Source organism: Engystomops pustulosus, chromosome 4, assembly GCF_040894005.1.
Source record: "Engystomops pustulosus chromosome 4, aEngPut4.maternal, whole genome shotgun sequence".
Lineage (NCBI taxonomy): Eukaryota > Metazoa > Chordata > Amphibia > Anura > Leptodactylidae > Engystomops > Engystomops pustulosus.
In genome coordinates, this window is record NC_092414.1 from 165,413,579 (window position 1) to 165,426,154 (window position 12,576).

Below are 12,576 nucleotides of genomic sequence, written 5' to 3' on the forward strand. Positions count from 1 at the left end.
AGGGAAAGTGTTATATTATGGTAAATGTAAAGGAAATTTAGCAGCAATAACCTCGGGAGTAGCCATTCATAGTAATCAAATGTTGTGAACACAGTACATCTATTATATTTATGATTTATCCCATTATATAATATTCTGGAGAGTACATAGTATTCTGGGATATCAACAGGGTTATAACAACGCCATTTACACTCACAGGTAGAGATTACTATGAGGAATCCTAATATCTTATATTGTGCAGTAGGAAGGTTTCATCAGGGACGGGCAAACCCTTATAGGAAGATGAAGACACTGAGAATAATTTGTGTTGGGGTCTGAGGGCACAGGCTGAAGGAACATAAAGCTCTCTGTATTGTGCAACGCCAAACTTCAAAGAAAATCGCCCCCAAATCCCAGAAGCAGCCCCAGATGTAACCGGAAGTGGCTCCACTGGGGGATCGCATTCTCTGCTGCACCCGGATCGGATGTTGGTTCCGGGCCGGGAGCTGGAATACTGCTGAGAGGACCGCGGTGTCAGGATGATAAAAGCCATCCTGGTGTTCAATAACCATGGCAAGCCGCGCTTCATGCGCTTCTACCAGCACTTTGTGAGTAATCCCCTCAGGAACCGCATCCCGGCACCAGTGTGCACAGGGGCTAATGTATTATGTGCTCTCTTGTAGCCTGAAGAGATGCAGCAGCAGATAGTAAGGGAGACCTTCCACCTGGTGTCCAAGAGGGATGACAATGTCTGCAACTTCCTGGAAGGAGGAAGGTAAATGTGTACATGAGCCATGTATGTTATCATACTACACCCTATAGATGACGTGGACGCTGGTAGGTTACCTATAGACATAGCATGGTTATAGGAGTGGCACAATAGCAGAGCAAGTAGTGTAGGTTATATTTTGCACTCATAACTAAACCTGCTTAACAGATAAAAATAAATGCTGCCATAGCAGAACTCGGGTCCAGTTCACAGCTGCATTTGGGCTTTCTGTTACAAACTAAAAAAACATACCGTAAGTTCTTGTGTTCTCTGTAGAATAGTGATAGATCTTCCATTATGGATATATTAATAACGGAGAAGAGACACGGACTTCTGTGTTATTTTTCTGCTATTATTAATGGGATTTGTTACACTATCATATCGGAGATCAGGAGCACTGCAGGAGGTCCAGCACCGGATGGACTGTCAGGAGATTGTGGTATGTGGTTCAGACCTGGCAGTGACAGATTGCGCTGTGGCTGAACAGGGTGGAGAGAGATGAGTATTTGCTCTTTATTATTTTTAAAGCCCTCCAGATATATATATATATATATATATATAATATATATATTATATTTGGGCACCTTTTAAACCTATGACTGTAGCAGTGCCACTCTTCTAGTTAATTTTTTTTTCTCCACTTAATGCATAGCATCGGTAATGTGTTGCCTTTATTCTACCGGTCAATATGGTTACGTGCATACCATTATTTCATATGTTTTTTTTTTTTTTTTTTCCCCACAACAAATAAACACAATAAACCCTTGCCATATAAAGACGTTTCTGTTGTCCTGTAGTGGAGGGAGGAGTATAAAGCGGGCTCATGGGCTGATCCCTCTTCATGCTCACCTGGTGTTTGCTGCACAATGCTAGCACCGATCGCAGGTGTTAACGAGCTGGCCGCGTGTGGGCGCCGCTATCGTGGCTCAGAACGTCTCTCCACGTGACGTCATCAGGGAGCGGCAATCCGTAGCCATAACAGCCTCAGGTCACACAAAGATCTGAGGCTGTTATGTCTTAAGCTATCTATTACAATGTGCAATTTGTCGCATCCCAAAAAGTCCGATCTAGCAAAATATAATAAAATTTTTCCCGGCGTTGAACCCTGTAACAGAGAATAGCGCCCAAAGTTGAAAATGTCACTTTTTTGCTGTTTTGCAATATATAAGAAGTATAGAAGTAAGAATATATAAAAAGTGATCAAAAGAGTGGTCCTCAGTGTGGTCCTCAAAATGGTAGCATTGAAAATGTCATCAGAAGTCTAAAAAAAATGACACTACACACAGCTCCGTAAACCAAAGTATGAAAAAGTTATTAGCGCCAGAAGACAGCAAAAATAAGAATATATATATATTTTTTTTTTATACAGGAGGTTTTAATTTTTGTAAATGTATAGTAACATTATAAAACCAATGCAAATTTGGTATCCCCGTGATCGTACCAACCCAAAGAATATAGTAGACTTAGCATTTGGGGCGCACAGTGAAAGCCGTAAAATCCAAGCCCACAAAAAAATTGTAAAAATAAGTTTTTTCATAATTTTTGCTGCATTCATAATTTATTTTCCCCGTTGTTGGCATGGAATATTAAATACTATCACTATGAAGTGCTATTTGTTAAGCAGAAAACAACACATCTCTTTACAAAGAAAAATAAAAAAAGTTATAGATTTTTGAAGGTGGGGAGTGAAAAATGACAACGCAAAAACGAAAAAGGGTTAAAAATATATATTTTTTCTGTATATGCATTCTAAGCCACAACTTTATTTTTGTATCAGCGTGGTCCTCTGATTTCTTGTTTTCTTTTAGAACAAGTTAAGCATTTAATGGTAATAATTATTGGATGTTTATGAGTTAATTATGATTTTTCATAAACTTTTCCCGAATGGAGAAAGGTAGGAGAAAAGTCAGTGTTAACTCTGGTTCTTCCTTTCTCTAAAAAACTTTTCAGCTTCACTTTTGATCTAACAGTCATATAGGTCCCAAATTGATGTAAATTAAAACAGGATCACGGACCACAAAAAATTACACTTTGCATAGATCCGTGCACCAAAGTGTAAAAAAAGTTATTGGCCTCATTTGGCAAAATGGAAAATTTTTTGGCAATTTCACTGCACTTGGAATTTTTTACCAACTTTCTAGTACATTACATGGACTATTAAATGGCGCCACTAAAAAATACAATTTATCCCGCAGATAAGAAGCCATAACACATCTCTGTAAAAGTAAAAATTAAAAAAGTTATCATTTTGGATTGGGTGGAGTAGAAAACAAAGTCCTGTAAGGGTTAAAGCATGTGTTTTGTTAACGGGTTTGCTTGCTAAAGGCAAATGTAATTGGGCAAATTTCATCTTTACAGCTTTTGTATTGCGTTTAAAAACTCCTTTAACGCCACATGTGAACTTTGGCCTGAAAAGTCGCACAAAAGTCTCAAATGATTAAGCTTTCAAAATGTGTAAATGCAAAAAATGTATTTACAAAAAATTGGGACTTTTCACTGCAGTTGTGCAAAGTAGAGTGAACATGGTCTTAATATATTCCTGCAGTTAACCCCTTCTGACCTGTATTCCAATCTTATCCTGATAAGGACACAAAGACCATAGTCGTGCCTCCTCCGTAAATATGGCATACTGTCATATTAAAAGCTGACCTAAATTGGTAGTGAAACTGTTAAAAAAGGCTCAGTGTTGCTGTTGATTCATTTTGCTTACGTTGATTTCCTTATTTTTACAGTTTAATTGGTGGATCTGACTATAAACTGATCTATCGCCATTATGCCACCCTTTACTTTGTGTTTTGCGTGGATTCCTCAGAGAGTGAACTGGGAATTCTTGACCTCATCCAGGTAAATACATTATTCAAATGTTTTAATAAATATAAACAACTGTCTATTGTGTTTGAAAAAGAATAGTTAAATGTAATAATCAATATTGTACTCAATGATAACTATTACTGTGAGTCAATACTGTTACTGCGTTCATTGCACTTTACATGGGGCATTAACTCTATGTGCACTGTTAACTTTTCCTTAAAGGTGCAGTCACTCGTGCCTCTGGCCAACGCGTTTGCATTGAAACGCATGTAATCGGTAAACAAGCGCATGCTTTTCACTGGAAACTTTAATGATATCTGGCCTAGGAATGCAGAGTGCAGCATGTGACCGTACAGGTACACCTGGATTTTATTACTTTATTTGTATTACTAATAACTTATCCTTAGGCCACGGTCACACGTGCTGCTAACATTGTGTACATAACACAACGCCAGTGCATAAGGGGGGCAGGCTTGGCCTGATCGCATATACGTTTCCAGGGAAATGCATGGAATTGTTAACCAGCCCCTGAGGTCTTGCATTTAAACAATACAAGACACTGGGGTCTGGTTCCCTGAAATGCATATGTGATCAGGCCAGGGCCCGTCCCCACACATGCCATAGTTTCGTTATGAATGCAATTCTAGTGGCATGTGTGACCGTGGTCTTGGGATACAAATCGATAAGATTGGGAGGGGTGGTACTTTGTTGTATATTGTAGAGCATATATTCTGCTTGGTATAGCTGTACAGCCCTATACAGAATAAAAATGTGTGGGGGCTGGCCAAGGCAATCACATGCTCATTTGTATGCAGACCCATGTGGGATCATGGTGGACATATACAGACACACATTACAGAGTAATAACATTGTACCAAACATGTTTTGTAACCAGCCCTCCATTTCCTACACATGAAGTGGGGACTAGTTGGCCGTTGTAGAAGCATTTTGGATTTACTCCATCAATTTATCATTCACCACACCTAAAGTACCTCTCCTCTGTGTCTGAAGTAGGAAGTAAGAATTCCACGTTATGTCATAGATACATTTACTGTTCTGAAGAACCTGCACATAATGGAAAGTGAAGTAATCTTGAGGAAGTTACAATTGAGCAATATCTCCACCTGCCTGTATGCTTCATCCACATTGAGTATGAAGTGGTGACTAACTGGGCAGCTGAAAAGGCGTTTTGGAATCTGTTTTCTGATTGAGCATCTGCCACACCCGGACAGTTTTAGATCATTTTATACAAGTTTATGACACCCTGGATGATCTGCTCTTATTCCAGTGGTTGAGGGGGGAGCATATCCAAAGTACAGGCCAGGTCTTAGGTCCAGTTCTTACCTGTGTCCAGGCTTTCTGTTACACACTCTATCTGAGGGTGCTGTCACACGTCGCGTTTACTGCATGAGTTTAAAAACGCATTGCTACAACTGAAGGGAGATTTGCATAATTAAACAGCTGTTAACACCTGCGTTTACAAAATGCAAGTGTTAACACATTGTCAACACAGGCGTTAACATCGCGGTTAACGCATGCGGTTGTTAACACATTGTTAGCGCATGCGTTAACATCGCGGTTAACTCATGCGTTTTGTAAACGCAGGTGTTAACAGCTGTTTAATTAGGCAAATCTCCCTTCAGTTGTAGCAATGCGTTTTTAAACACATGCAGTAAACGCGACGTGTGACCGCACCCTGAGTGTCTAAAAGTGCAGTAACAACTGCTGCAGTGTTATCCAGAAATATATTACATTGGGGGAGATTTATTGTGCCTTCTCTGCCAATTTTCTGGGATATACATCTATCCATCCCTGCCAGTTTGTGAACGTGCATTGCATACAGACTTTACCAGAAAAATTTGAAAGAGTATAGCAAAAATCTTTGTCTTAACAAATTCCCCCATCAGTGCATCTGTAGTGTAAGGATAGAATACTAAGCATTTTTGGGGGGCTCTGAAACTGATTAAAGTCAGCCCACAAAGGTTGGGGCCCAAAGCCCCAGCTACATGAACGCAAAGTCCCTTAAAATCACTGATCTGGAGTCCAGACCACCATTGACTGCAATGGGTTTGTTCTGATTTTTTTCCGGTTGTATTTTAGGTTGTATTTTAGGTTGTATTTTACAAACTATTAGATATGTTTGTTCTAAACTTTCTGTTTCTAAATAATTTTGTGCAAAAATTTTCCCTAAAAGGAAATAAGGATCTGATGGTATTTCTTTGAGATGCCACCTAAAGTGCCCAACCAAAAAGGACACAAAGGAAGTCGCTTTGCTATTATGTGAAATGTCCAATAGGTGGCATGTGTACACTTCAAGTCTGTTCAAGTGCTGAGGGATGGAGCAGTAGCCTCTTCCTTAATAATCCACTTCTCATCTAAGGCTCCCTGCACACAGGCTGCAAACTACAAATCCTTGCTCCGTTGTTTGTGGCTCCTGTGTTTTTTTTTGCTGTTTTTGCTGCTCGGAACAGTCTTTTCACCTGTCATCAGTGTAAGAAGTTCACTCCCATACTGATGCTCTGAGTTTTGTGGGTTGGATGGCTTGCACATGGATCTGAAGAAACCACAGCCATGTTGATGGATGTGGGCTCATTATGGTTTTCAGCACTTTTTTTGATGGTTAGAAGGGGCCAAATGTTGTTGCCTCCATCACTGGGTTGGTGAAACAGATCTAGAATATGGCAGCCCCAACTTTAATTATAAAAGAGAACCATGACACAAGCATTTTACATCGGTATCAAATACTGTATGTGAATGGGTGCAGAATATTGACTCTTCAACTATATGGTTTATGATCCTTCTGCCTTTTTTTTTAAATCGGGTACGGTAACGTTTATTAAAGCATATGATTACAGCATTAATATACAGTGATCATAACCTCAACTGTACAAATATACAACCATTTCTGAATCATATAATTATTCCGTGTGAGGAGAGTAAATCTTCAAACTACAGGCAGATAAGGTCTTTATCCAGGGGAGGGAGGCACAGAAGAGCTGACAGTGTGTGTTATGGCTGAGAGAGCAGAGCTGAGAATGTCATTGTGTGTTAAATGCATCTCATGGATCTCATCTCTAATCTGTCTTCTCTCTCTTTCTATGTGCCAGATACGAGTAGGGTTTAAAAAGCTAAATGAAAGTATATAAACCTGTACCCTGATAATGTAAGCACATTGTCAGCACACAGCATCTCACAGCACTAGATCATGGATCATGAAGTATCTGCTTAGAGTCCCGGCTCACACACTGACCATCACTGGGATATAGGAGCTAAAACAGCAATAAAACTGAGTAAAATTGTAAAGTAATGGATTAAAATGATCTTTATTGTGTGATCTTCACTATGGGATTGAAATTTGAGAATTTTCTTTCATGGGCAAACTCTTTAAAAACAGGCATTATTTTGGATAATTATATTACATTCATGTTAGATCAATCAATGTACTTAACTTGTATGCTCAGCTTAAAGAGGCACTCCACCAACTATAGTCTGTTGCATCCTTTTATTGGGTGTTCCTGCACTGTCTGTTTTTGGGATCCAATATGCCAGCTACAACTTCTTTGATGGTAGTGGTATGTTCCACCCATCCTAATTACAGGATGATTTATGCTCTGACATACATAGCAGAAAAGGCAGCAGCACCCCGGCATCTTTGTCGTCTAAAAGAAAAAAAATTGTATTTACAGTATAGTGAGAAATGAGGACTAGTGGTTACTAAAATGAACCTGTCACCTGGAATGTCATTTTCAATGGGTGACAGGTTGCAATAGCCTATGCTGTGCTTTGTCAGCATTCTGAATCATTTCAGTACTTTATAATAGTTTATTTTACATTACCTTGTTCCCTGCCAGCAGCATGCAGTGAGTCCCAGGGAGGGGCAGCTGCTGCGTGTGTGTGTGTGTGTGTGTGTCTGTGCCCCTGCCTACTTAATGCACATGGCAGGAAGTGGGGAAGGGTAGGGAGCTGCATGAGTGTGGAGTAAAGGAGGCTAACACAGAAACACACAGGCTGCTGGCAGGAAGCCAGGTAATTTGAAATAAACTTGTATAAAGTATTGAAATGAGTCTGAGTTTTAAAAACGTTATAGCATCTGCTATTGGAACCTGTCACCAGCTAAAAATGACCTTCCTTTTGACAGTTTCCCATTAATGCTGCACATACCTCTTCACAATCTTCACAGTTTGGCACTTTGCCCCCTATACTGCGGTTTGATGATTAGGATCAATTCACAGATCCCTTTTGCCCTCTGGATTGTAATTTAACTACAATAGTGATGCTTATTGCCTTTGCCATAAAACAATAAAATATATCCTGCTGACATTCACAGTTTATTGTTAAAGCAAATCTTTCATTTCAGACTGTTCAGTACTGATTTCTATTGCTCTTAGCTAGGTTTTGAGACGCCCTTGATACACTGTGGCAAAGTGGTACTCAGTCCTCTTCCCCCCCCCCCCCCTTACAAAAAAAAGACACAAACACACAAAACTGGAAAAACCTGCTGACTCAGGTATAAGCCATGGGTGGGAAATGCATTGGTCACCCCCCCTGTAGTATATAGCCTGCCAGCCCCCCTGTAGTACACAGCCTGCCAGCCCTGTAGTACACAGCCTTTTCTTGCACTATATGGCTAAGGCTACATTCAAACGAACGTATGGGGGACCTATATATGGCTGGCGTATATAGGTCCCGCATACACCGCAATGGCCGCACAGCGCCTTACGGGAGCGGTATGGTGCAGCACATGTGCGAACCGTTTTGTAACCCGTAGAAAGATAGGACATGTCCTATCTTTCGACGGAATATGGTACCAGGCCCTATGTTACTCTATGGAGAGGGGCGGGGGTGAGTGGCACTCTTCCCCTCCTCCTCTCCCTGGTGCCGATTGTATGCCCGCCGTTCTACGGTACGACGGGCATACATTGTGTGAATGTAGCCTTATTGTCACTGGTCTTGTGCTGTTTCTGAGAAACTATAATTTTTATCCACATGTAAGGCTGCATTCACACAAATGTGGGATTTCTCCAGTCCTGTATTTCCGTGCCTCATGAGACCGTATATACGTGACATATTTCATCCATATGCAGCACGTATTTAACCTGTATTTATACGTCCCCATAGACTTCTAAGGGCATACGGTACTGAGATTACGGGAGAAAATAGGAGATTCTCTATATTTTTATACGGCTAGTGTACGGTACGGTACAGTGCTAGGCTACATGCAGATGATGTATATGATGTATGGCATACATCGGCACTGCGGAGAGGAGCAGGGGATGAGTGCAACTCGCCCCCGCCCCTCTCCATAGGAATATAGGGGCACGGCGCCGTGTCACGTAGAAACATAGGACATGTCCTATCTTGCTACGGAGCGGTACGGTGCCGCACGTGTGCTGCCCTATACCGCTCCCATACAGGGTCGTGAGCCCATAGAGGTGTATGGGGATGTAAATCGGCAGTTTATACATCGGCTGCATATACGTCCCCCATACATATGTGTGAATGCAGGCTTGGGCTCCATTCACACAAACTTGTTTGCACACGTCGGCGCACAGGAGAAGAGGAGGGTTGAGCGCTGCTTGCCCCTGCCCCTCTCCATAGAGATTCATGGCGCACGGCAGAGTAATATGGGAAATATTGCCGGCCTATGGGGGCCTTTTATAGATGATTGTAGCCTTAACGACGGCAATATAAATGGATGGATGTATTGTCCATTGAAATGAATGTGGCCGTATGTAACCCATAGAAAAACGGTACAGCACGGATAGTATTCAACCATTTTTATAGGAATATTGAATAAATGTGGCAGATGGTGCACCCAGGGCATGTCTTCAGCCCCTGGTGTGCAGTTCTCCGGGTGCTGAAGATGCGCCCCAGTGACACCATCTGCCTTAAACTGGGAATATCTGGTAAATGGCATTTTTTTAACAGAAATAATCAAGTTATGTTCTTGTGTTATGTGAATAGGGAGGTGGTGACAAGCATTCATTTCACTTCTATAAGACTGAAGGGGATGGCTAAGTAAAGCATACAGTCCTATAGAAGGAAATAGACACATATCCTTCATCCTCGGCGATCATAAAAACTCTCCCATTCTATCCAAAGTGTAACCACACACCACCTACATTAGTATGGCTTCCTAACCATGCTTTAGCTGAGCGTTACTTCCTAGGTTCTTGTTAGCAGTCCTGTTATATTTTTCAGAACTTTTTTTTTATCTTATTGCTCACACCCAAACTAAGGAATAAAATGACTTGCAGGTATCACCACATTGTCATCTATATATCATACTGTTCCTAAAAGCAATTAAAATGGGTACATAATAACCTCATAAATATGAAGTGGCTATTCAAGAAACTAATGGTTACATGGAATTGGATTATTTATCAGGAAATGCGTCATTTAAAAAAAAAAAAACTATATTACATCGTGTGCAAACTTCAAGTGGTCTTATAAGTGGCCCTTGAAGACCGGATACTATGACTAGCAGCATCATTATGGATGACATAAGTCATATGACCTCATGACATATGTAGCTGACAAGAGATAATGCTATTAATGAACAGAGAATAATATCTCATGTTATCTGCTAGCAGTTAATACATATCTCAGAGGAGATATCTCAAGTCTTTGATAAATTCCACATCAGACCTGAGACCTGTTCTCCACCTTGGCTTGGTTTCACAACCGGTGTGGCTTAAGAAGTTTCAGGTTGCTCAATAGTAAAGGGAAAAAAATGGGAAAGTGAATAAGGCTCTTCATGTTATCTTTATACCTTAATAAGCCAGATAATTGTGGGACTGACATATTGACCCAACCTTAGGATTCTTAATGCCAGTAATCGGCATAAATCTACCATTTGCTTTATGCATTATGAAGCAGACGTACCTTGAGAATGCTGTAGCTACACTGATGCAGAAGCATATCTTGTTTAATCCCTGAACTGAGTGGTTTTGTTGAAAAAACTATTATAAAATTATGATAATGAGGCTCTGTTGCTCCTGTGGCAGCTCAGTGCTTCTCCTCACCCTAATTATACACTGCACCAGCCTTGTCCTGCCCAGCATAAGCCGACAATGTCATCACTGTGTTGTTCCTGACAGGCAGAAGTAAGCAATCGCTTTCAGCTCAGGTAAATTAATGCTGTCTGGACAGTTCAGGAAGCTCCTGAAGTGTATGTGGGAGCAGGGATTAAACAAGATATGTTTCTGCATCAGTGTCGCTACAGTGTTCACAATGCTTAAATACAACTGGTAGATTTCCTTTTAAAGTAACCAAAACTGTGGGATGTTTGAGGAATCTGTGCTTTCACAATTTCTTATAGAGAAACCTTACTCTGTATCGTTTGAGAACTAAAGGTTAAGTCTACATTGACAACTACTTTAAAGTTTACAAATTAATATGATCTTCATAAAATATTGAGTAACTTGGTAAATACTTCACAATACTTAGTAGTGATCCAGTTCTACAGGTTTCCTTGGTCTTCTATTACTGCTCATAGCTGTACATACAGTTACCTGGGTCTATAAACTACAAAGTTGTGGTCAGACGTACCTCCCATGTAGCTTTAGTAAATAAAGGAAATCTATCATCAAAATCCATCATGATAAACCAGGGACACTTGCTCATAGATCCAAGCACTGTGGTAATCTTCTTATATTTGTTATCCATGGACTTCTTCTTTCTAAAATCAACTACTATTCCAATGCACCCAAGAGTTTCTGGGGCTTCACAGACTGTTACGCTGTCTCCTGCTCCCTAGGCACCCTTCCCCTCCTCTGTCTGAAGTAATCTCACTGCAAAGGAAGTTTCAGCACAATATTACTATATTTATCAGCTCATCACAGGGAAAAGTTGGCATTCCATCCCAGCCCAAAGTTGTCCTAGGTCAGTGTTGGCGAACCTTTTAGAGACCGAGTGCCCAAACTACAACCAAAATCCACTTATTTACCCTGATGTGCCAATGTGCCATTTTAAACAGTAACTTATTGCTAACGGTTCTTCCACTTCTTTAATTGTATCAGCCGCCTGAGGCCACCAATACAATTGAATCAAGGTGGGCAAATTCAGACTATCTTTGTAGCTTCTCTCTGTTTAGAAAGAATGATGGGTCCAGCAGGGGGACCTCCAAAGATAATTCACTTCTTTCAACACCTTCTCATTTCTCAAGCAGTTCCAAACAGTCAATGAAGTGTCGCTGTAAAATAGTGCTGAGCGCAGCATCTCATGAGTTGCCTAGGACTGCAGGAAGATTTAATGAATTTGTTCCTGTTTGGTGAACTCTGTCCTGAACTGATGGCCTGGGTGCCCACAGAAAGGGCTCTGAGTGCCATCTCTGGCACCAGTGCCATAGGTTCGCCATCACTGTCCTAGGTCATAGCAGAGCTTGTGAGGGCAAACCCCAGATATCCATCCATCTACCCCAGTATTTTTTAAATTCGGGGATTCCATTTCATTTTAGGTATGACCCGTATTCTAACCTAAAAAACATATTCAGTCTATCTATATATTACCAATGATGGTGGTCAAGGTTTTATCTATTAAGCCACTATTATTTTCTGAACATTGGTATAGAGCACTTTGTATGTCTCTGATGGTCAGGTCTGATACCTTATCTACATTCCAGATCCCTAGCAAACATGCCTTAGGGATTTCTTCAACCGTGACCGAAAACACTTATAAGATCTAGTTCCCAACTCTCTGCACCTAGGACAGGTGGAATCTGTATGGATCCCTATACAAAATAGTACTTGGGGAGATTTGTAGACATTTGTAGAAGTAATAGAAGGTGAGACATTCTATGGGGTTGACTCTAGCTTACAGATTGTATGGTGTGCCAGAGCTGCAGGTATTGATGAAAACCAAGCATGGGGAAGTTGATAGTCCGTCTGCAGCTGCTCAAAGGACTTACACACCATTTACACATACCTGGTCTAGAGTGGTAACCACCTTAGACTCCCATGGCGAGAACCCTTAGAGCCTGAATATCTCTGGTAAGGCAGGATTTCACCACATATGTC

At 40.9% G+C, this 12,576-nt stretch overlaps 1 protein-coding gene and 1 long non-coding RNA gene across 2 annotated transcripts in view; one reads left to right on the plus strand and one right to left on the minus strand.

Annotated features, from left to right (window-relative positions):
* Positions 1-415: 415 nt before the first annotated feature.
* The window catches only part of AP3S2 (adaptor related protein complex 3 subunit sigma 2), a 33,092-nt gene continuing 20,931 nt past the window's right edge, over positions 416-12,576 (plus strand). Inside the window, exons 1-3 of the mRNA XM_072148454.1 lie at positions 416-587; positions 663-754; positions 3,481-3,592. Coding sequence (XP_072004555.1) covers positions 519-587; positions 663-754; positions 3,481-3,592 — 273 coding nt within the window. The 5' untranslated portion in view covers positions 416-518. The remainder of the gene's footprint in view (positions 588-662; positions 755-3,480; positions 3,593-12,576) is intronic.
* The window catches only part of LOC140127592 (uncharacterized), a 32,363-nt gene continuing 26,692 nt past the window's right edge, over positions 6,906-12,576 (minus strand). Inside the window, exon 4 of the long non-coding RNA XR_011855026.1 lies at positions 6,906-7,218. This is a non-coding gene — a long non-coding RNA (uncharacterized lncRNA). The remainder of the gene's footprint in view (positions 7,219-12,576) is intronic.